The following is a 23,949-nucleotide window of genomic DNA, read 5'->3' on the forward strand; positions in this document are numbered from 1 at the left end:
AAGGCGTCAGGCCATCGTAGAGGGTCGTAGTACAAATGCCAAGGAGGTTTCGATGTGTCTCATCATAAATAAGATATCTAATTTCGAGATAAATGGACCATAAGGACGCATGTACAGGGGGTCGAAGAGCTAGATAGATAAAGAGAGAGAAAGGCGACACTGGAGGTATATGTTAGAAGAGCCACGCGTTCAAAATACAGAAGCAGCCACACCTGATAAGGCCATACACTAACCCCAGAAATGAACAAGTGGCCGAACGAACAAATGATATGGTCGTGAGCCAGATATTCAAGGTACCTAGGTAGGTAGGTTATCTTGTCCACGGCCTAGACACCTCCTACAGCAGTGCCAGGCCATGGGTACAGGATCCATGAAGGGATCTTCCTTGTGCCAGGAGGCTTGGTTCTATTGGGAACCTATGGCGACCCGGGTTCCTGCGCATATGATCCACCCGGCTTGTACCTCCTGGCAAAAGCGTTTGATGACATGTCATCAATTGATTCCCACAGCTTCAGACATCACAAGACCGACCGCCGAGCCACACCAAAACGAACGGTAGGGCAAAAAATTACCTATAAGCTAAGCAAATAGTGCAAGGAAATAACGCTCATACAATTCTCGAAACTGGTTGTGATGTTTGCGTCGGGCGCATAATAGGTAACCTTGCCTTACGGCTTGCGGGGTCCGTCTCACTGGTCCTGTAGAGTGAGTGGGCGCCTTCATTTCCTGCCCGGAACCAGGTACGTACCTGCACAGGCAGCTGGCAGGTACGGTTGGCACTTCGTTGGTCGACTGTGGCTGGACCACGTGTCAATGCTACCCGTCAATGGCTGGTATGGGTCCATGGTGCTGACCGCCGAAGCAACCAAAACGTTCCATGATGGATACCACACCCCAGCAAATCGAAAAGTAAAAGAAGCCTACCATGAGCCGAGATAACAAAATAAATACCACACGAAGGTATTCAATGATTTTTTTATTTTTATTGTTTTGTTCATGACGCCTGGGTAATCGTCTACGACAGAGGACGAGTATGGTTTCTCTTGTTGTTCATGTTATAGCCTAGGCTCAGTTGACAAGTCCATCTCTCGCCAGTCTGAAAATGGAAACAAAGAGGAGAAGGGGAAAATTTTTTCGAAGTGTAACAAAGTCAATAAACCTTGCACATATTTGGGAGAGAAGCAGTCGGCACGGTCAAGGGGTGAAATGTTGCTTTACCACAAAGTACATAAGCTGGATGTTAGGCTTCAGCATAATTAATTGTTGACTTCAGAGTGACGGTTTTTGCTCGAAAGTGGGACCGGAATAAAAAGTCCGTGACTCGGATGCAGGAGGACATGTGTGGAATATTTTTCCCTGTACCATCAAACATGGTGTTCAGTGGAGGTCGCTACGGCGAACCTTACGGTTGGTACCTTACCTAAGTGGGTCTGCAAGTCTTTGCTCGCATTCACCGTTGTCTATGATGCGTTGACCAGGTGCCTAACGTTCCTAGGTGAGGTAAATAATACCTCTATCTTAGGTACCTAAGCTTGGCACCCTGCATGCCGGGCTGGTACCTAAGATCAGGTAGTGACTTTACCGTTTTCTGTTGGGCGTTTTGATTTTTCCACTTTAAAGACATGTTTTCAATTGTTTCCTTAGGTTTGAATGCAAAGGCATACCAGCCGGCTTGGACTGAATCTAATTTCCAAGCTCAATGAACGCAATCAATGTCAGTGGCTTGCCATATCACAACGCTCAAATGACTACTACAGATCAGATTTTGTGCTACTGTAATTAAATGAACAACAACTTGCTCCCTTGGTCCAGTACATACGCAATCATAAGCGAGAATCGCTGGCAGGCAAATGTCAGAAGAGGGGGCGTCGCGGGAGGAGGACCGTCGAAGCTGGCAAATGCAAGCCACATCACTTCCTGTCTGTCTCCATGTTTCTTGTGTCCTACCCAGTACCTAGAGAGAGCCCCAGTTGATCCACCCAAAGCCGCCCACCCAGAGGCAGATTTGACTGACCACACCACAGGCACCATTGAGTCGACATCATTGATGTCCGGGTGCAATGATCCATTTTCCCTGCCCTGACTGTAATTCTGCATCCCAGCGCTGCTCAACCGATCGCTTGACACAACACAAATTAGGTATTGAGCGCTCGGCCTGTTCTATGCTCTGACGCTACTGCTCTCTCCCCTTTGTCGACTGCCTCATTTTTTTTTTCTTGCCCTTTTACTTTTTCTTTTTCTGTCCCCCTTTTTTTTTCCTTTGGCAATTTTACTTCTTGACATCTAACCACCTATTCTTTCGGGATATCGGCGTGTTTGCTTCAAATATTGATCAAAAAGGTGCTACTTGCTGCGTTTCGTTCCGTGCCGTACACACAGACAAACCTACCTTACCTACCAGGTGGTCACGGTACTTGCCTACACCTACCTACCTGCCTTTGCTTCAAGGTACCTGCGAAGACTCGACGGTTAAAAACTGCGCTACTCGATCGGTCCGGACCTTCACCACAAGCCACACTCACCCGCCATCCATCCATCTATCACCCGGAATCAACAACCGCATTTGACACTGCATTGCATTGGGCTTCAAGACTCATCACCCTTCCGAGACGGGGTGCATGGCATTCCGTCCAACATGATTCGCCCTCTCCAGTGCACAAGACGTCTGGCAAGCTAAGTCCCCTTCAACAGCAAGTGGCATGACAAGGTCTATTCGCAACCTACATTCCAATCCAACAACTTCCATCCTCTCGCCATGGATCGACCGGATGCCAATCCACAGGTTTCATCAAGCAATGTCTCCTCAGCCACCAGCTCTCCGCTTGCCTCGAGGGAGCCTTCTCCTACCAGGTCTTTGAGACAATCCATTGCCGCGGCGAGGAATCCCGCGGGCCCCGGGACGCGCTCGCGCAAGAACAGCCAGAACGATTCTCGGGCTGCGATACGTAACAACGGCGTGCCTGCCCAACTGCAGCAGAAGAACCTCTTTGGAGCTACCGCCCCTACCCTGCTGCCGACCTCGGCGCCCGAACCGAATCCTAGGTCCTCCTTGCCCCATAAGTCGTCTCCCACCGCTCTCGTTATCGAGCCGCAGCGTGACTCGCCCCGGTGGCCTGTCTCGCCTCGTCTTAGATCTCCGCCGCCTATATTGAACAAGCCCCCGATCGTCAATTTCCAACGGTCTACGCCTCCTTTACCCTCTGATCAGGGCCATTCGGACGTTGAGGCTGATGAGGGCCATTTACAACCTGGTATGCGAACACCGGCTCGAGCCGCCAACACTACAACGTCAACACTTGAAACCGTACAGGAGGTGAGCCCGCTTGCATCGCCATCATTAGAAGCAATCGGCGCTGCTCTGGAGAATTTGCAAGAGAGCCTTGCCGCAGAGGGGAGCTCTCAGGTCGATCCTACCGAGTATTCGGCTAGTCACGCCAGCAAGACCGAAAGTGGAAGCGAATACGGTACCGTTCGACGGTCGAATGTGACGTCGGCGCCTCCTCAGCTCATAAGCCGGCAGTCCAGCACGTCCAACCTCGCGAGGAGCGCAAAGAACAAACCCAGCGAGGGCACAGTCAAGACCATGACAGTCGAAACCGAGACTGTCACATCGATCCCAAGCGTGACGTTGGCTCCATCAGGAATTCAGGGATCCAACGGTAGTCTGCGGACGAAGCCAAGCTCCGAAACCATCCGTCCTAAGAAAGAAAAGAAGAAGTCGGCTAGGAAACAGCAGGCGGTTCAGAACAGTGCTGGTGAGATTATGAGCCCGACAAATGCTGATATTGCCGCGGATGCGGCAGGTGTGCCCCGGCTGAGGCATTATCCATCGAGCAGATCCGTCATGGGAGGGAATGACATCTGTGTCTTCTCCCCGACACGGGCTGCAAGCGGTCAAGGCCCGCCTTTTGATAATGCCACGAGTCCCCGGCGGTCATCAGCACCGGCGGGAACTCGAAGCCATAACCTCGCACCCTTCTATCGAATGAATCATTTGCTAACTTTGCGGCCACTCCATTCAGCATCGTCCAAAGCCGACAACTTCGAAGCTAAGATTGCCAGTGCCGTGGACGAGGCCGATACTTCGGACTCGGAGGAGACGTTTGTTTATGATTCTAATCCTCCAGATGCACGCGACAGGCCGCATTCGAATCGATTCCACTCGCGCACTCCCAGCGCCGCGTCAATGGTGAGCCAACTTGCCGCCGACCGGAATGGCATGCGTTCGATACACAGCGTCATGGATAGTCATGCTCCTGCATCTAGCATGGCTCTTAAGAAGAAGAAGTTCTCCAACTCTTACAGTACCAGCAGCAATAATGCCGGGTCGGGCCCGGCGGCTGATGGCAGTCCGATGCTACATGCCAACGAGGACGACGGGCATGCTCGGGGAGGCTCGTCGAACCAGGGCTCAGCCCGTGGCACGGCGCATCGCCAACCTCACCATCACTTTGGTGTGTGGGGTCGCAATGCCGGAGGTAATGGCCACACCTATCTGTTCGATAACGAATCTCCTTTTAGTTCTGGCCCCAAGACCAGGCTATCAGGTGGTAGTGGCGCAGTCGGTTCTGTGCGACCCTCGCCTGGCCCACCGAGCCCTCGTTTTAGCAACTTGTCGCCTCGAAATGCTGCAGGAAGTGGCAAAAAGAACCAGGGCTATGGGGCTATGGGGATGTACGATCTCGACGATACAACTACAACAGGTGCCGACGACGAGCGGGCATCGCTGTTGCCAACCTCGATTCGGTCTAGCAGGTCTCGCCGAGGGCCTCGTTCATATCATCATCACTCTCTTGGTGGAGGTCACCATCTACCCCATGTACCCTATCGCCAGCACCTCCATGGACACCCACCGTCGTTGCTCAATAGAATGGCCAGCTGCCTGGTACTGGCTGTTATGCTTCTACTGGTTGTTTCCGGGGCTATTGGCTTCATGTTTGCCACGTCTCAGCCGCTCACCAATGTCGAGCTTGTCAAAATCGCGAACGTCATTGCTAGTGAACAAGAGCTCATGTTTGACATGACCCTCAAGGCACAAAATCCCAACGTCGTCGTTGTCGTGGTGGATTCCTCGGACCTGGAAATATTTGCCAAATCACCGCATGCGGGAACTGATGCCGACTGGAGGGCCGCTGAAACAAGGTCAAAACTAGCGCGCCCTCGCTCGACAAGACGAAAAGGTAGAGGAAGCGGGGCACTTGATAATATACTGTCTCCTTCGGCCCCGGTAGAGTTTCTCGACGAACCAAACGAAGACCAGCCGGCTGATGACACGGCTCCCAACATGCGCTTGGGCACGGTTTTCGAGCTAGACCAGCCGTTCTCCTTCGAGGGGTCTTTCTTCAACAAGGGAGCCTCGATCTCTACAGGTGGTCTTCGGTTACAGCGACCTGGCAACGGGACCGAAGGTGGCACGGAAAGATGGGAACGTATAGTGGAAGACGAATTCGATCTCATTCTCAAGGGTGTCCTCAAGTATACCCTGCCCCTGAGCCAGCGCGTTCGCACCATTGCAATTGCTGGCCGCACCAAAGTCAAACCAAACTCGGCCAATGATCCAGGAACGGGGCCGAAGAAGCCTGACTAAAATGAAAATCGATGGAAGTTCTTTGTTCCCCCTTTTCAGTCAGGACTCTCGACTCACATCTCCATGCCCCAACTTCTCTCTTTTGCCATTTCAAATTTACGTTTACATATTGCCATTTTCTCATAAAGGTAGCTGGGAGGGTTTTTTTTTTAAATTCATTTCAACAGCAGGGTTTGATTCAGTCAGCACTTTTCTACAAGGTGAACATCATCTCTTATTAGCGAAAGGAGTTTCGGTTCAGGCGAAAGTAACACAAATCCACAAGGCGCGTCATGAGGGCCATCAAGAATTACAATATAAAGTCATGTTCTTTTATTTTTATTCGCCACTTTGCAACTTTTTGAGTCCAACCCTGCCATTTTTAAAACTCTTTCACGACCTGGATGTCGATTATCACTGCCACTGTCATACTTTTCGTGGCCACCTTGTAGATCAATTTTTTGATGAGATGAGAACGTAAAGAAGCAGTCAAGGAGGGAGAAAAAAAAAAAAAAAAAAAAAAAAAAAAAAACTTACATNGAGAGAGAGAGAGAGAGAGAGAGAGAGAGAGAGAGAGAGAGAGAGAGAGAGAGAGAGAGAGAGAGAGAGAGGAAGTAGATTCTAGAAGAACGTAGGCCGAAAGAAACAGATCGTCTTCGTCTCTGTCAGGTCACCATGAATATGCACATATCTTCATGCTATCAGTCTAGTGGCTGCGAGCGTGGACAAACGTGGGAGGCGGGTAGCACCGCACGGAGGCGCATTGGCTTGTTAGGGGTCGATCAGAAACCCACCAGAGTGCCACCACGCCAGTGCTGAATGGTGAAGGGAATGGAAGTACGAGGATCAATGGGAGCCCAGTGGGGTTGTTTCCCCTCCGTTCAAAGAACAAAGAAGATTGATTCTTGGTATATATGCTTTAGATCATGTCTATGGGGCTCAGCAGATGGACCCCTGTCTCAACTTCTTCCTGGGTAGATTGTTTTGCACAGTGACATCAAGTCTCGATTGGGTGGATGGCTGGTGTATCCGTAAAACGTCCATCTCGGATCCTTGCGATCGGGAGACAAAGAAGAGGTCGAGTTGATCAGCAAGCGACTCGCAAGGTGTGGGCCAGCCAAGCTAGGGATTTTTTTTTTTTTTTTTATTCCATCGGACCTGCTGCCAGGATGCAAGTAATGCGCGCAGTAGTAGCAAGGCAAGGCAGGCAGTAGGCAGTACCACGAAAAGATCAATGTTTTCGGTCAATCGTGGAATTAGAATGCCCAAGAAGGAAAATGAAACAACAGAACAAAAAGGTTAAAAAAACAAAACAAAACAAAGTCGAGGACGCAATGGATATCTCTTTCGTCATCGATAATGGACTGACAATCTCGACTAGACAAAACGGGTTGCCATGCCTCTCGACCTAGGCTTTTGTCAGGGGTACCTCTCGTACAGTTGATTTACAGTAAATAATACAGGTACCTTGATCTGTTCCTACGTCCAATTTACCTCAGGTGGGATTAATTAATAATTCAAGGTATCTTTGCATTTCCAATCCATGTTCATCCTTGTCCGCGGGCCAAACACCTACCTTACTAGGATGAACGACAATCAGATATTGACCTCAAATCGACGGGAAATTCAGGCGCATTGCGCAGCCTGCTACTGTAGCATGCAGTAGCCCTGCAGCAGCCTCCCCACGCACGCCATCTCTTGACCGAGTGGGAAAAAAAAAGTCGGTATTCCCTCGCTCGCACTTCGCTGTTATCCGATTGCCCGATACCCAGTCGGTCCTGGTATCATGGCGTTTGCCCGCATCGAACTAACGCCCAGGAACACATCTCGAGCTGCTAGGCCCGATCTGGTAACCGCCCACTACCAGCCAAGTGATTAAGCTTGGATTGGTTGTGGTTGTTCGGGTCATCCAAGATTCCAGTTCCCAAAAGGCCGACTGGATTGCTCAGACGAGCACTAAAAAGGAGAGAGGAAAAAAAAAAAAAAAATAATAATAATAATAATACTTAATTACCTATCTTTTTTTTCTCTTTTGCTCTGGTTCTATTTCGTATTTACGAGGACATGTGAAGGGACCATCGCCCACTGGATCGCATTGCCTTTTATTTATTTGTTTATTAGTTTATTATTTTCTTCCTTATTTTTTCCCCCCCACGTTTCGATGCTTGGGATTCGCCTTTAACAGTTACCGCAAATCCCACGTAACGGAGCGTAGCAGTTGGATATACAAAGCCCTCATCTGGAGATCGATGCCTGCTGTTCGCTCCCTGGATAGTTTGCGCGATCTCAAGACATCGGCCCTTGTGTTGACCTCATGCCGTCAGCCGCTGTTGTTGACTCGCTATACCCTTCATATCTTCGATTATTCGTCCTGCTAGGATACGTCTTTGAAGCAACCCCACCTTGATCCCACTCCTTACAGGATACCCCCTGCACAAATCAGAGCTCATCAAAATCGCGCTATATACCAGGCATTCGGCTGCCGAAGCCCACAACGGCTGGGACCGCATACGGACGGACGCTTTATAGCTTTATCAGGGCGTTGGTCGGCCTTTTGTTTTCTGTTTTTCTCTGTTGCGTATTACTGTCTCGCTCTCGATACTGCCTTTCAAAACAAAATAAACAAGACTCGCTCGCTGAGCGCACATATGAACACATATTGCGCCCGCGCGCACAGACACATACCCACATATATATACAACCATACCTTCAGCTCACAATGCCAGAGAACACAAGTAGACACCACGGTCCGGTGCAGACCAGCGCTGTGTACCTGGTTGGCCAGCCGGCACAGCTCATAGAGCGACCGCCTTCCCCACCATCACCGCCGTCTCCGGGCCCCGCGCTATGTCGTGGCGTCAATTCGCTCATCGATGAGCTGCCCAGCATGTCATTGGATGACCCCCGCGTAGGGCTACATCCCATATCTTCCCAGACTACCGCCTCCACAACACACTTGCCATCTCCAGTACCGTCACCCCCAATCGACCTCGACAAGCTGAGGCCAGAAGGCCACACAGTCACGGCTCCACCCTCCCCTTCATCACGACCCGCTGATGACGACCACGAAGGATGGAGTTCCCCAACGGCCGATTCCGCGTTTGACCTGATGGCTTCGGACCGTCTCGCCGGTGCTGTACATGTCCTGAACGCTGAAGCGACCGCCTTGACATCCCTGGCAACCATGTATAGCACCTCAGCGTCTGCCCGGATGGCGTTTGATAGCGCAGTGTCGGTCATTGCCCGTAATCAGGCAAGGTCGCCCACCGCTGACGGAGGCGGGACGTTGGTCATGGTCGGTGTAGGCAAGTCCGGTCACATCGCGCGCAAGTTGGCAGCCACGTTCAGCTCGCTGTCACTGCGTTCTTCATTTATGCACCCCACCGAGGCGCTGCACGGGGACTTAGGCCTATTGCATCCGGTTCGAGATGCCGTTGTCTTGGTTAGCTTTAGCGGCAGGACGCCCGAGCTGCTAGGCCTGGTGCCGCACCTGCACCCGGGGCTCCCGGTTGTGGTAATCACTGCGGCATCGGATGCGACTTGCGAGATTGCAAGGGCAATCCGGGCTATGAGAGAGAAGCCCATTAGCGAGGGCCAATGGCTTTCATCCCTGGAGGCTAGGCCGTCTCGCATTGGAGAGGTTGTAGTGCTGCCAGCACCCATACCGATCTCTGAGGTTGCGACTCTTGGCATCGCCGCCCCTACTGCCAGCACAACTGTCGCTTTAGCGCTCGGCGATGCTCTTGCCGTGGTTGCGGCAAAGGAAATCCATGGCGGTACGGCGAATACGGCTGCCATGTTTTTGAGGAACCATCCCGGCGGCGCCATCGGCTCATCTTTTGCCTCGGGGGTGTCCCGATGACGGAGAAAGCTTGATGGTAGCTTGTTTTCGCCTTCGTATTTGCATATCATGTTCTTTTCCTTCTGTCATGACCTGGGTTTGGTAGCCCATTCGGAGTTGGTTGCGTTTCGGCAGCTGGGTATGCCGTACCCGGTACAGTATCGTCTCGAATAGTAAGTGCGAGAGAAGTACCCCAGTCTTGAGAGTGTAGCAAGACGTTTACATAATACAAAGCTTTCCAAGCCGTGAAATTTCAAGCATATGACAAAGGTTGGGAGACGGAGACCATACACAATCAATATCACAACCATGAGAGGAACTACCTCTAGAGGATACAGACAAGTTGCAACAGAAAGCTTTCGCATGGCATGATCAAGGTAGTGCAACAGTAACGTAACAATTGTCAGCAAAGTGCGAGTGATTTGGAAGCTGCACTGGTCTGCCACCAGTGTGATGAACTTAATGTGGTATAGACAAGTGATCGATGGCATCGCGTGACAGCGAGGCCAAAGGGGAACGGCCTGACGTCTGTTGTTGCTCTGCTATCGACATGCTACAGCTCGTCGTCGTCGGACGAGCTATCCGAATCTGAATCGCTACTGCTTGAAGACTCAGATGAAGTGTCGAGCTCCTCGCGCTGTTGCTGTAACCTCAACAGTGTCCCTTCGCTCTCCGAGCCGGAATCTTCGGAACCGCTGCTGCTGGTTCCAGAGCTCGAGGTATCGTCATCCTCATCCGCATCATCGGCATCCTCGTCGTCACTGCTATCACTGCTACTGCTCGCGTCGTCTTCGGCAAGTGTCCTTTTGTTGCGATTGCGTTTTCGCCTGCCATCCTTTGCGCCAGCATCCCCCGCGACAGCTGCATCGGATGTTGATGCCAACGTTGAATCGCGAGGGGTTGACGCCGCCTCCGAGGTTCCCGTCGTCGCCGTCGTCGTCGTGGCTTCTGAATCATCTCCACTGGAGAGTTCATCGAGAACTAACTCTGCTCGAAGTCTTTTGACCAGACGCTGCGTTAATTCAGGCTCCCGTGGCTCGACGGCATTGGTGCCACCCATGACGAAATCTTCCTCGTTGTAGTCATCGCGGACTCGCTTCCCATTGGCGTTAGTGCCACTGCTAGGGTGTGATTGTAACATTTTCGCTAATAGGCCCGCGTATTTCTCCTGCCCTTTCGCTACGTCCCCGGTACTTGCGGAGGCGAAAGCCAGATCCTGCTTCCGAACGTCCTCCGCTGACTTTTTGAGCCAGTCGCGGGAAGCGCCCTTGCTGTCGCGGGAATATTTGAGGAAAATGCCAAAGTCGGCAGCAGGCACCATCTCAGGGGTAAAGGCGTATTTGACAAGTAGCGTCTGGTAGTTCTTTTTGAACTTCCAGTTCTCTCTCGAGGTTTCCCACTCGCGGAGGTACTTGGAGAGCTCTGGTTGAATTTGTGTTGGCTTAAAGTCCTGTCCCGGCTGCTTTTCGGTCTTGGAGCCCTTGCCCTTCTTCTTGTTCTTCTTGGATTTTGGCTTGGAGGGAGTCTCAGTGGCTGCTGATGGGACGGGATCAGAACCCTTTGTGCCGTCGGCAAAGGTCACAGACTTGCGGCGCCCTTGGGAGGTATGATCGAGGTCGGTGCGTGAACGCTTGCTGACTGAGGCCTCGTCGGCGGTGCCGTTGCTGACGGGATAGTCTTTGCGCTTGTTGTTGGAGCTGTAGCCGCTTATGTTGGACGACGGGGAGCTTGTCGCTACTGCTGCAGGCTGACTTGGCGGCAGCAAAGATGTGTTGTCATTGTCCGCAGAACCTTTGAGCTTGAGACCCAATCGCTTCCATGCCGGCACTCTCTGTGCTGGCATGCTCTTTGCGAACGACATGGCGACAGGCCAAATAAAAGAAAACAACGAAAGACCGGAGGAAAAGTAGACGAGGCGTGATACCGGGCCGTGGCTCAGACTAATGCCAGCCGGAGGGGAGCCGAAAAAAAGTCTGGCACACGGGATCCGCCAGCTACACACCGACTTTAGGGAGTAGCCCAATACCTGAGGTTTGGCCGGCTGGCAGCAGAATGCGATAGGTGAGGATTGGTTACTGGAATGGGGCGTTCTCCTCTCATGCAGTTATTGCTGGTTTGTCGCCTCGTTTTTCTTTTTCACTTTTTTCACTCGCTTCTTTTTTTCCCCCCCATTCGTTTCCTACTACGGAGACTGAAAGTGTTTGTTGCCCCACATGCCCCACCGCCGGTACCCCTGTCCGTTTCGGTGCCTAGCAAGCTACTCTGCTGTTCTTGTACAGAGTGGGGTTAGGAAGCTTTCAGTTTCCTAAAGTTATGTAATCAGGCCTGCCCGCTATTAACCTACCGCAAGGTCGCCTTCGTTATTTCGGCCTCATTTGTAAGGCTCATAATAATTTGCAGGGGTGCTTCGTCCAGCTGGGAGTTGCGCGTCAAAGCTTCCGCCTGGGTCTAAAGCTTCACCTGCTTGTGCTTGCTACGCGGGATATCCACTTTGGCCATACTGACCTCTCGCCAACGTACCTTACCTGCCTACCCTCGTTATTGTCCGATATCATCACACACGCGAGCTGTTTCTCTGACTTGAATCGCAGAGCCCGGTCATATTTTGCAGACCCTTCAAACAGAAACCCTCCCAAACCAAACTGCCCACAATGTCAGGTATGTATCACTTGCTTCTACTCCAACACCATACCGTCCGTTTAAACTATTCACCTGCCCTTGGGCCAAAAAGCTATTGTGCTAACAATAATTCGCATGCAATCACGACAGGGAGTGCGGGATACGACCGGCATATCACTATCTTCTCTGACCGAGGTCGGCTGTACCAAGTTGGTATGACGATGAGAAAGCTACACGAGAATATCGTCATTGGCCATGTACGCTAATGCGGGTCTTCCCCGGCAGAATATGCATTCAAGGCCATCACAGCCGCCAACATCATGGCAGTAGGCGTCCGCGGCAAGGACTGCGCCGTTGTCCTGTCGCAGAAGAAGGTGCCTGTATGTGCAGTGTCAAGCCCCCGTAACCGAAAGACTCAACGATTTTGTCAGAAAGCTGTAGAAGTGCGCAACAGCTGACGACGGTGTCTGACCCACCGCCAGGACAAGCTTATCGATCCCTCGTCAGTCTCGCACATCTTTCAGATCTCGCCCAAGGTCGGTTGCGTCATAACCGGCTCAATAGCCGATGCTAGGGCTTTTGCCCAGCGTGCCCAAGGCGAGGCCGCCGAGTTCCGGTACAAGTACGGTTACGAGATGCCATGCGACGCCTTGGCCAAGAGACTGGCAAACATCAGCCAGGTCTACACACAGAGGGTACGCTAGGCAGAATCTTGATGACACCACGTGGCTGCTTGCTGACCTCTAACGTGCAAAGGCATACATGAGGCCATACGGTATCGCCACGACGTTGGTCTCGGTGGACGAGGAGTACGGCCCACAACTATTCAAGTGCGACCCAGCCGGCTACTACACAGGATACAAGGGCACCGCGGCAGGTCCAAAGCAGCAAGAGGCTCTGAACCACCTGGAGAAGAAGCTTAAGAACAAGGACTATGCCGAGGGCAACTGGGAGGAGGTTGTGGAGCTGGCCATCACTACACTCAGTACCGTGCTCAGCATGGACTTCAAGAAGACTGAGATCGAAATTGGCATCGTCGGCGGTCCTCGGCTTGACGGACAAGAGGGCACGAACCCGAACTTCAGGAAGTTGACCGAGGACGAGATTGATGAGCGGCTACAGGCGATCGCCGAGAAGGACTAAGCGAGTGAGCGGGATGATAATGGTTCAACGGATGGCAGGCAAATCTGGGTCCCCTACGACGGTGGATTACCCACCTCCGCCTCGATACCGAAGAGACTTGGCGAATTATGGCGGAGATTCACCCCGAATCTGACACAGGCTAGGTGGTCTAAGGCTCCGTCTGGGTCTGACTTCTTCGCGCAAGGCTGCATCGTCTGAAAATGGCCATGTGTGACTACTAGACGTTAAGGTATCAGAAGCAATAGACGAAACAGATGACGATGGTATGAACTGACAAAGCCACGGCAGGCGAAGCGGAGACCTTGATCAGTCAGGTCTTGCCAGTGATACGGTTTGATCTATGCTAGACTATGTCTTGATTTTTTGTCCCAATTTTCCAATTTTCGGCAGTTGGAGACCCTACAATCATGGTGACGATGCAGACATGATATTTTTGCACGTGGACAGTCAAGAAGTGCCAAGGGAGCGAAGTGACTTGTATCAATTTCCTTCTATCGCACATAGGGCTGAAGGGCATCCATGTCAGACCGGTGATTTGTCGGTGAAAGTAATTATTGGCGTTGGCCAAGGAAAAAAAAAAAAAAAAAAAAAAAAAAAAAAAAAAAAGCACGCCGACAACCACGGCGCGAAACGAAAGCTGGGCAGCCCAATTTCAGAATAACGCAGCTTTTCAGCTGGCTTTGAAGAGTACATGGTCTCCTCATATGTTAGTGAGGAGGACTGCGTGCATGGCTCAGCCTCAGCAGCGGGGTGGCCTCCCAAGCGGTGAGGGGGGACCTTCCCGCAGCTGGACTCACTTGGTCTATCGCCCAGCCCGAGAGCATGACATCATTCCCCGGCGTCTGCTGTACAAGCAGGTCAATCAAAGAAGTCCCTCCCTGACTGTGGCAGCATTGGGAGGGTGACGCTACCTATATTCGGTTTCCAGCCCTACAGGGCGGATCTTGGCGGGATATTTCTGTTATTCAGGGGTGCATGGCTGACTAGTCTAAGTCGCAAATCTGGTGTGTGCTTGGTACCTGCATCGCTCTGCTTCGTGGCCTGTTTTCCTCCTCGACACTTGAGAGCAACCCGTCATCGGGCTGATTCGTCGTCTTTCATTGGCAATTGTCCCGGAATCATCGACTTGGTCTCGAAAACCACCGGCGCTACCATGGATGTTCCTCGGCCATATCATTACCTTGCGAAGCTGCCTCACATAGCTTATCAAACCCCCCGGCAATGTTGGACTTCGCCCTCAATCCGTCATATTCAGGGTAGGCTCAGGTGTCGTGAACACACCTGCGGGCTGCATGCGAGTGAGCTTTACGCTGGCCAAAACACACCTACCTGCTGTTTGAGGGACCGGATTTGATGTAGTTCTCACTTTCTACTCCAAGATTGGGTCATACCCACCTACTTCCAGCTCCAAAGTATCCATGCGTACGATCCCCATCTGACCTGAGAATGGGACTATGTACATGTCGTTACCATGTCAGTCCCGGGGCCGTTGTCAAGATGATGTTTTCTGTTGCGTCGGCGTCGGCGTCGTAGCCTCTTCTCCACGTCAAGATGTACAACCGCTGGGGGGAGGCAACACTGTTGTGGACTTACTCTGGAAGCGATGGGGATGACCATCTGCCTGAGCGTCTATGCCGAAGCCCATTTTGGCCAGCACATCGAATTAACTGTGTCCTCAAGCTGCCTGACTATATATACTCGCATGGACGCCATCGAGAATGAAGATTGTTACAATAGTAGGATAGCATCAGTAAACTACTACACAGCCTTGTCTCTCTGCAACTCACCTCAAGCCTCTTCTGTCATTTTGGCAATATTGTCTTTAGCGGTCCATACTTCACTACCATTACATACGACCAGTCTATCGGATTGCATACAGCTTTCTTCATCCCTGCCAACTCGGAAACTGGAAATGGACGGCTGTAAGTTTTGACCAGACACTGATCTCTGCCGCATGAACCAGCAACAAGGTATGAAGTTCAGAGGCTAACATGCATCACTTTGCCGATAAAGACAACGAGTATCGACAAATCCGGGTAGGCGAGCTCCTTGCCGACTTCAGGGACCTTCAAACCTGTATCGCAGAGGTGCCCGACACGCCCGACGACATGAACGATTACTACTCGGAAGGGTGGGCGGCTCTGCGTCAGTGCGCACTCGACGGTCAACATATCCTCAACTGCGGTGCCGACACGAGCGTGCCTCAGGTCAAGGGCGGGCAGGAGGAGCAAGAAAAAGCCGAGCTGCTACAGAGCCTTCTCGACGCCTTTTCCCGCCGACACGAGTCACACAAGATCTGGCTGCGTCAGGGCGCCGCGCAGAGATGGGTTGCGGCGCGCTTCCAGATACTGCAGGGCCGGCGGCCACACGCGGGACATTCGGCGCAGCTCAAAGCCTGTGACCGTGCACTACGCAGGGTTGGTCTTCCCATCTTCTCTAGTTGATGCTTGAGGGAACTGGTGCGGAACAAGGTTACTGACTGGAATACGAACGATACAGGAGTACGAAACCATCACGGACGAGGCAGTCTACAACCAGCTCCAGGCCTCCGACATTGAGCTAGGTCGTTGGACCGGTGAGGACCCAAGCCTGCGAGCCGTGCAGCGTTGGCTGCGGTCTCGGCGTCGTGCTTGATGGCAGGATAGTCTGGTGATGACGGTGTTTTCTTTGTCATTTAAGTTGCGCCACGTCGACTAATATAGCATAGTATGATTTTACCAAGCGATTGCTGATACCAGGGCTGTATACCGAGATGCGGCTATGGCATGTCTATGTGATGACTGAAGCAATGAGACAGGACACCGTTGAGCTGAAAACACCAGAGAGGTAGCGACGAGCTCCGGCTTCATAGTTTGCTTTGAACACACAATGCTATACCACCAAGTGACAGAAGCATTCCAAGCATGGTGTCTAATGATGAGAAATATATGGGGTCAGAACATTGGTATGGTCTATTCTCAAGACTGGGAAAGAGACAGTGATGGCGTAAATTCTAGCAAGGGACAAGTCAAAAAAAAGAGTAAAAAAAAAAAAAAAAAAAAGGAAGGACGCATAGATACCTCGGCTGATGACCTTGTTTTCTACCCACCACTCGCCAATGACTGTGAATAGGAAAGCCATGGTGTTGACAATGGGCACCGTCAGGCTGAGCTCAGCATTTCCTATCAGCAGAAAAAACCAGACGCTACCCGTCAGGTTCAACAGCAGAGGTACGGCGTAGCGCGGGTTTCGCAACAGATCGATTACGGCGAAGAAGGCGCCATAGATCCTTGACCGGAGGAAGCTGGTTCGCACGTGCTCGGCCTCCAGGATGGGGTGCGGCGCGGGGCTGTGCGTGCGCGCAGCACGACGGATAAAGGGCGTTGTCAATCCCCAGGCGCAGCCTACAGCAATGAAGGCGAGGATGTAATTTGAGGCGCCGGGTTGGTCAATCGGCGCGGACTGGTTTACTGAGGCAGACATGCTGCCGGTACCTGGCACAAACAAGCCACGTAGATAGATAGGTAGGAGGTAATGTAGGCAGGAGGCGCAATACTGGATACAAAACAGTATGCAGTTCTACAGGTGCAAACTATTGCCAAGCGAGTTGATTTACAGTACGTGGTAATTAATCACCGCAAACCCAAAATCTGTGCCAGATGTGGACGTGCGTACTACATGCATCACGTAAGGTGGCTGGTTGCTGGTGGGTCCATATGTGCCTGATTCCAGTGCCTTGGCATTGTCACAATCCAACAGCCGTTGCAGCAAGGTCTCGGCAGGTTGATACCCCCGGTACTGCAGGTAATTATTTACCACCAAGTACGAAGGGTAGGCAGCCAAGACAGAACAACCAAACAGATGGAAAATTCAATGGAAAGTTGTTTCCAGGCTAGAACACGCCAATTAGTGGCTTGGACATCCCTATTTACCGGGTGGCTACGATTGTATATATGTGGCCATTTCAGTAATAGATCGATCCAAGACACGGGAACTCGCGACTATTGGGAGAGTGCGGTTCTAGCGTCCTCACCGAGAAGCAGATATGTGTCGGTAGAGTGGATGCTGGGCTCTTCTTTCATGTTATGCGTTCCAAAAAAGCCATCAACATGGGTTGAGTGCCGGGCCGTTCAGCGCTTTGGGCTCTTCAAAAAGGGAGAAGGAACTTGGCCAGATGCAGTACGAAAATACGTACAGTACAGTACGTACAAGGTACGCAGCAAGTACCTTGTTTTTCAGCATCAGAGTTCAAAAGGGACGAGGCTGCGTCAGCTCATCCGAACCTTGGCTCGGTTCTGGCGCGAATCCCAACACTGCCACCCACCAAGGTTCGATCTGTCAGTTAGTCTTTTCTGATCTTTGCTTGTGTAAATGCTTCAGCCAAGCCTATCCTGCTTGCTTCAGAAAAAGTCAATTATCTGGTGAGTACGTAATTCAATCGCAACTATTCGAGAAGAAAATCCAGGTAGACGATCAGATCAACAACTGGATCATCAATCACTGTAGATAGCTTGGACTGCCGACAAAACTCGACATTCTTCTCTTAATGTTTCACAGCCACGGGTGGACCCTGGGCCAGCTGGCGCTAAACTACTTTTTACATCTGTACATCGGATAGCCAGGGGTACGTGCACACAAAGTGTCTCCACTACCTGCGCTATGCTGTACAGCCCACTAATTGTTTGAGTAGTCTATCAAAGTAGGTATCCATCCAGGTCGACTTAATCGTGATATTAGTGATACCCCAGCCACCGTCAGGCCGCCACCCCTCTTCCCCCACCAGCCTCCAGGTACCAAATCCGACTGGACTACCTTACCGTACAGGGTAATAGCTTGAGGGGAGGTGCCCATCACAGACACACAAACACACGTGCCGTGCGGCCTTACCAACTTTCCAGCCAACTGATTATTTTCCGTTCTGGGGATTTATTCGACCTGGGTACATCTCGCCGTGCCTGCCCTTTGTCCCATTCGTTGTTGTGAGGGTTGCAAGATTATTGCTTCCATCTTTCATATACTACTAGACCTTTCATTGTTGGTATTCAACCCTCTCTCACTCTCTCACTTTCATTGCCATTCTTTATCGTTCTTTTTTTTTATTCTCTCTCTCTTTTCGTTTTTAAATTCTTGGCGGCGTCGTCGTCATTAATTCCACAACTGGGAACTGCACTGTGCTGTAGTTGATTCTTTTAGCCCATTCGTTCAACAGTCGGGGCAGCCCCGCAACCCAACGCAAACAAATAAACAATTTCATAAACACGCTAACGAAGTACCTCGACCTTGCAAACTACTTTGATAAACCGGGCTGGCTTCCAGGGCGCCTTGAACCGGTCGGTTATAATCACGGCTTCGCAGTTCGTGCAGGGCAGCTTTCTTGCTTTGCCACCGCTGCGAGGTCAGGTCGTCGAGAACGATCGGTGGTTTTTCAAACGCGAGCTCCCAGCCAATTGGTCGAGATGGCGACCATCAAGAAGCGTGAGCACCACCCGCTCAACAACATGCATACTTCGGGTATCTTTTCCGACATGAGCATCGATGGCCCCGAAATTGGCACTCTAGTGCTTGTTGTCGACAAGGCCAAGAACCTCCCCAACCGAAAAACCATAGGCAAGCAAGACCCGTATTGCGCCGCCAGGCTGGGGAAGGAAGCCAAGAAGACCGCGACCGACGTGCGCGGAGGCCAGACCCCCAAGTGGTGAGTGCGATTGGGCGCGATTGGCTACCTTTGTACGTTATAAATTCTGACATGCTCTCGCGTGTAGGGACCAGGAGCTCAGATTCACAGTCCACGACTGCCCCGACTATAACCAGCTCAAGGTATCCGTCTTCAACGACGACAAAAAAACGGACCTGATTGGTGAGACATGGATCGACCTGCGCGACATACTCGTAGTCGGCGGCGGCCAGAGCGACACATGGCACACCCTGAACTTCCGTAGCAAATATGCAGGGGAGATTAGGCTCGAGATTACCTATTACGACACGCGTCCGAAGCCCGAGAAGCCAGCTGCGAAGCCAAGACCTGTTGCTTCAAACAGTGATCTCAGCAACGCTGCTGTACAGCCGGCAGCTGCACCCAAACGCAGACCACTGCCCACGGAACCTCCCAACGGTCCCGTGCCAACCGCTCAGCCTCAACAACCACCGGCACCACAACCAGATCACATGCAGACCCCTCCTCGAAAACAGCCAAGCACTCCGTCTTCATATGTACCCAATCAGTCGCCTCTGCAGACCCTAGAATACAGCACCCCGTCTCCCTCCTCAAGACCAGTGCCAAAAAGCCATCACAACTCTCCGGCCCCGGCTGTCGGACCGGGTTACGTTACCCCGCCGCAGCACCAGCCACATGCTCACAGATATTCGGACAAGTATGCAGTCAGGGCAGAGGAGCCGGACTTCGGCGGAATGGACAACAGGTCCCAGTACTCGGGTAACTATTCTCAGACCCATGCCCAGAATCAGTATCATGGGCGTGATAGGCAAGGGTCACATGCGTCTTTTGAGCCTGAACGAGACCAATACGACCCTCGAGGCATGTCCCCAATGGATAACCATCGGCAGCCGCCGGTGGACGATGACGATCGCCCGCCCCCACCTCCAGTGCACAGGAGTCGGGGTAGCAGCGGGGCCGCTGTTGGGGCTCCGGTTGACCTAGCAATCAGGCCAGGCAGCTTTGATGGCAGTATGCGAGGTGCACCTCCAACAATGAGGCAAGATGTGTTGCGGAGCGCGGCTCACAGACAGTCGGTGGGTTCTGCTGCGTATCCTGGCCGGCCGACATATAGGCCATACGACTCCGCTCCAGCAGCCGCTGCTGTTCCGCAACATGCGGACGAAGATGGCCACCACCACCAACACCACCAGCAGCAGCCTCCGCCTCGGCACCGATCATTTGACACTGGGCACGAGGGGACCCAACGATCTATGCAACCGACTGTAGAGGATGATCCGGACTCGCCCAACGGGGCGGTGCAAACGTTCCGGAAAAGCACATCGCGCCACCCGCAGTCTCCCGCGCAATACAGCGTACCGGAGTACGATACCACGGCAACGCCCGCACCTCTTAGTCTGAGTGGCCGCAGCAGCAGTGCCCTCGTGCACGGCGGCCCATCCCCGGCGGTAGCCCAATCCCCCCACTATCACCACCACCAACAGCAAAATGGTCGCCGACAGTCAAATGGATACCACCAGGATGTTGTCACCGGCGTTCCCAGTTACAGCAATTACGGCACGAGCCCTGACGTCTACCAGTCCAGAGACGGGTACGGGGCCTCTGCATCGCCACGGAATAACCGTCAGAGGAGCCCCAGCCCCAATCCCATGGTAGACCACTACCATGTGAGTCCCGGTCCCAGTCCCCACAAGGAGCACCACCCTGCCAGTCCGATGCCCGGTCGTAAACCATCCCAGGACCTTTACCAAACGAGCCCCGTGCCCATATCTCATACAAGTCACACCGATAGCACCACCCATTACCGCCACGACCCTCGTGACAGCCAACATCCCGCCCAGCGGAGTCCCGTCTTCTCCGCGCTTCCAGATGTTCCTGCGTCTCTGGTGCCCGGTGCTGACCCTAGCCTTGCGCTCGAGCTTTCCTCACGAATTAATGAGGGGAAGCGGCAAGAGGGTCGTCGCAACTCGGCCATGGCAATACCAACTCGCGGAAGACAGATGATAGAGTATAGCCAAGACGGTCCTCCGCCGCAGCAGTTCAGCGGATCTGTGCCTCAACATCACAAATCGTTTGACAATGGTCCTACACAAGCCATGTACAACAATGAGCGCTCGTCAGGAGTTTTGTCAAAACCCCGATCACTGTCACCTCTTCCAACGCAAAAACATACTATCAGGCGCAAATCGGTATCCCCAGCACCTCCGCCACCTGATTCGAGTCGACTTTCGGGCATGCCCTTCGCTCCCGACTCGTTCGACGAACTCAACCCAAAGGTAGCGGCTGTAAAAGCGGAGAAGAAGAGAGCAAACCCTGATTTCAATGAGGCCACGGGCAAGATCATTACCCATGACGGCAAAGAAATCGACCCCAGCGATCACTTGCCCATGGAATCGTGGGCGCCTGAGCCGGAACCATATGAAGAGAGGAATAAGAAAAAGCCAGAAGGGGGCATTGGTTCAAGTGGACTGCCGATTGGACCTTCGGGAAGAAGGCAGCTGATAATAGCGGCAGCAAGACCACCAGGGTCGTCCGCTGTGACATACAGTGGCGGCAGTTCGAGCAGCACGTCGTCCTTTCCCAGTTATGGAGAGAGCTCGTCGGCTGGACGCAATAGGCTTCAGAAGAAGACGCACAGCCGCGGAATGAGCGCCGTGGCATCCTTCGAGACCGGCGCACCAGGGCCGAGCCCACTGGCACCTATCAAGGCACCCTATCACCAGGACAACCACTCGTCGCCCCGTCCGCTACAGAGGGCAAGCACGTTCGATCAGTTGCAGCAAAATGAGAATCACAGCCACGCCCCTCTCGTGCTTTACCAAGGCAGCGGAAGAAACAGCATGGACCATCACCAGACTGCAAGTGGTGGAGGTCCGCCCCCAATCCCCGCCAAGATTCCAATGTATGGCGGCGGATCACCAAGTCTCTATGGTGGTGGCGTTGATCCTGGGGTGCCCGTTATGAGCGGAGCACTCCCCGCACCCGGACCGCCAGTGGCATGGAACGGGCGGCACGGTCATGATAGCCGAGCCGGGTCAGAGCAATGGGCACTCATGGAAGAGATGAGCAGAATAGATATTGGAACAGGCAGATCGAGACGGCATGGGAGTGGCTACTGAAGTTTTTCCATTCCCCAAGAATGCGTGGGTGTAATCCCGCGATATTTTTCTATTTTTATCACCATTTTTTATACCATCCTTCGTGGACTGTTTCAAGGAAACTGCCCCAAAATCTCCAACATCACTACCTTTACCTTGATTATTGGAAACTTTGGGTTTCGATACCGGACACCACCTTTTTATTTCCTACCATGTCATAGAGAGCCTGCAAGGGCATATTCTCTATATTTTCATATTTAGGCTCGGCTCGGATGTAACGGTGTTGGTGCTGTGTGCTGTTTTTCCTTTTGGACTGGGCAAGACGCGATGATGATTTGATGTTATATTTAAGCCGTCAGACATGTATATATTATAAAGCGATATGATGGGAATAATGATCGAGAATTCGCAATCTTTTATTTTTCGTGTATCTTCCAAAGGTTCCAAAAACAAAGAGACGTTCCCCCCAATAAAAGAATTTCCGCCGCGTTCCTTATGATGACCTGGCTCATCCCTAGGAGACTTGAACGGTCCTTAAGACATGTAAAGCTTTCCAGCCAACTCTGCAAACAGCAATCCACCACATCGGAAGAATCAAACTATGGCGACGGACAAGGCGGAGAAGATAGCCATAATGGCCAATTGTAACTTGAGCCGGGCGGCATCAGATGTTTGTGACGATGAAGGAACGTCTGTAGTCGCGGGTGTGGTGCCGTTGCTCGTCGCCGTTTTCGCGGCGGCGGGATTAGGTGCACCGTTGTCGGTGCAGACTTTGCCAATAGAAGAGTTAAGGTCTGCTCATTGCCGAGTTTAGTTCGAGTGGTCAATTAAAAAAATGTTCCAGGTAGAGAGAAGGAGAGTAAAAAAAAAAATGGAACACTCACTCGTAATTTGATCAGCGGAACAAGCCTTGGATAAACAAGTAGAGGTAGAGCCGCTGACCAAGGAAATGCGACTACACATGCACTGGATATCGCTCACACCACAGCCGGTGGACCCTGCGGCTTCCCCAAGGCAGATATAGGCACACTGGGGTATTTGGGAGATCAAGCCGTCAAAATTGCTCCCGGACTGGGCAGAAACGAGGACGGCGGCGGCCGTAAGAAGGGCAAATAGAAACTGCATCGTGGAAGAACAAGGAGCAGGTCACCAGGGGATGATGAGATTGAGATTTTAGAATGGGAAAAATGAACAATGCTGTAGTGGCTAAAAACATAAAAGAAAGAAAAGAGATACACGTTTGAAGGAGGATATAGCATTCATTTTGAGACAAACCATGCAAATGGAATCCGGTAGGCTAAGAGGGGGGGTTTTGACATTCACGTTGGGGCGGCCACTATCTACTGTCTATGGTGACCTCGGACTGGGGGTGGCGTTCATTGCCCCTGAAGTTAGCAGAAACTTTGAGCAAAGCTTGCCGGTCGGGGTTTTTTTTTTTTTTTTTCTGAAGGGCTGGCGGTAGTTCTGTCATAAACGACGGCGCCAGAATGCCAAACCGGATGCGTGCCGAGCGAGAAGGTGATGTTACAAATGTCGACCCTTTCCATGACAAGCCCGGATCCGACGGCTTGCGCTTGCATATGCTTGTGCATCCGTCTGACTTTTTTTTCGACCTCTCGAAACCGAGAGGCTGCTGTTATAAAGAGGATAGATAACCTTGAACCCGATGTAGTAGTATACATGTGGTTGCTTAAAGGTGTCTCTCATCATCATGCCAAAAGGGCGAAGAAACCACAAGACAGGGCATCCGCGCATCTATCCGCTTTTTCATCTTGTGCCAAGCGTGCCGAGTAAGGCGGCAGGCTAGGCGAAGGGCTAGCGATGACAGTAGTGCGCGTTATGTGTTAATGTGAACAGCCTAGTGTTATCAACGACGATGTGACTGACCACGCTCAGCAGGTGACTGGCTGACTACAGGTACGTACCATTGAGGGAAACTGGCGCCAAACGCAGCACGGGGGTTAATTAGCTCCAGCTAGACGCTGCGGAGGTGGAGGCAAAATATATGGAGGCGGCTACTTTGTGGGGG

The 23,949-nt window shown here is 52.1% G+C and overlaps 9 protein-coding genes across 9 annotated transcripts; 6 read left to right on the forward strand and 3 right to left on the reverse strand.

The window, feature by feature from the left end:
* Positions 1–2,755: 2,755 nt before the first annotated feature.
* PpBr36_07978 (uncharacterized protein) lies at positions 2,756–5,587 on the forward strand (the record flags this gene model as incomplete). Its single annotated transcript, XM_029895111.1, has 1 exon — positions 2,756–5,587. The coding sequence occupies one exon, from the start codon at positions 2,756–2,758 to the stop codon at positions 5,585–5,587; it is 2,832 nt and encodes a 943-aa protein (XP_029746806.1).
* A 2,698-nt stretch (positions 5,588–8,285) lies between these two features.
* On the forward strand, positions 8,286–9,428 carry PpBr36_07979 (uncharacterized protein; the record flags this gene model as incomplete). The annotated part of the gene is made up of 1 exon (XM_029895112.1): positions 8,286–9,428. One exon carries the CDS (start codon positions 8,286–8,288, stop codon positions 9,426–9,428), a length of 1,143 nt encoding a protein of 380 aa, XP_029746805.1.
* Positions 9,429–9,960: 532 nt separating this feature from the next.
* On the reverse strand, positions 9,961–11,268 carry PpBr36_07980 (uncharacterized protein; the record flags this gene model as incomplete). Its single annotated transcript, XM_029895113.1, has 1 exon — positions 9,961–11,268. One exon carries the CDS (start codon positions 11,266–11,268, stop codon positions 9,961–9,963), a length of 1,308 nt encoding a protein of 435 aa, XP_029747597.1.
* A 790-nt stretch (positions 11,269–12,058) lies between these two features.
* Positions 12,059–13,169, forward strand: PpBr36_07981 (uncharacterized protein; the record flags this gene model as incomplete). Its single annotated transcript, XM_029895114.1, has 5 exons — positions 12,059–12,065; positions 12,177–12,239; positions 12,312–12,406; positions 12,509–12,721; positions 12,783–13,169. 5 exons carry the CDS (start codon positions 12,059–12,061, stop codon positions 13,167–13,169), a joined length of 765 nt encoding a protein of 254 aa, XP_029746703.1.
* A 1,991-nt stretch (positions 13,170–15,160) lies between these two features.
* Positions 15,161–15,803, forward strand: PpBr36_07982 (uncharacterized protein; the record flags this gene model as incomplete). The annotated part of the gene is made up of 2 exons (XM_029895115.1): positions 15,161–15,586; positions 15,669–15,803. 2 exons carry the CDS (start codon positions 15,161–15,163, stop codon positions 15,801–15,803), a joined length of 561 nt encoding a protein of 186 aa, XP_029747595.1.
* A 211-nt stretch (positions 15,804–16,014) lies between these two features.
* PpBr36_07983 (uncharacterized protein) lies at positions 16,015–16,631 on the reverse strand (the record flags this gene model as incomplete). The annotated part of the gene is made up of 2 exons (XM_029895116.1): positions 16,015–16,079; positions 16,229–16,631. The coding sequence occupies 2 exons, from the start codon at positions 16,629–16,631 to the stop codon at positions 16,015–16,017; spliced, it is 468 nt and encodes a 155-aa protein (XP_029747596.1).
* Positions 16,632–17,122: 491 nt separating this feature from the next.
* On the forward strand, positions 17,123–17,766 carry PpBr36_07984 (uncharacterized protein; the record flags this gene model as incomplete). The annotated part of the gene is made up of 2 exons (XM_029895117.1): positions 17,123–17,360; positions 17,659–17,766. The coding sequence occupies exons 1-2, from the start codon at positions 17,211–17,213 to the stop codon at positions 17,764–17,766; spliced, it is 258 nt and encodes an 85-aa protein (XP_029746697.1). The 5' UTR covers positions 17,123–17,210.
* An 838-nt stretch (positions 17,767–18,604) lies between these two features.
* On the forward strand, positions 18,605–21,941 carry PpBr36_07985 (uncharacterized protein; the record flags this gene model as incomplete). The annotated part of the gene is made up of 2 exons (XM_029895118.1): positions 18,605–18,843; positions 18,911–21,941. The coding sequence occupies 2 exons, from the start codon at positions 18,605–18,607 to the stop codon at positions 21,939–21,941; spliced, it is 3,270 nt and encodes a 1,089-aa protein (XP_029747754.1).
* A 573-nt stretch (positions 21,942–22,514) lies between these two features.
* Positions 22,515–23,045, reverse strand: PpBr36_07986 (uncharacterized protein; the record flags this gene model as incomplete). The annotated part of the gene is made up of 2 exons (XM_029895119.1): positions 22,515–22,714; positions 22,904–23,045. The coding sequence occupies 2 exons, from the start codon at positions 23,043–23,045 to the stop codon at positions 22,515–22,517; spliced, it is 342 nt and encodes a 113-aa protein (XP_029747594.1).
* Between the last annotated feature and the right edge of the window lie 904 nt (positions 23,046–23,949).

Source organism: Pyricularia pennisetigena, chromosome 5 (assembly GCF_004337985.1).
Source record: "Pyricularia pennisetigena strain Br36 chromosome 5, whole genome shotgun sequence".
Taxonomy (NCBI): Eukaryota; Fungi; Ascomycota; class Sordariomycetes; order Magnaporthales; family Pyriculariaceae; genus Pyricularia; species Pyricularia pennisetigena.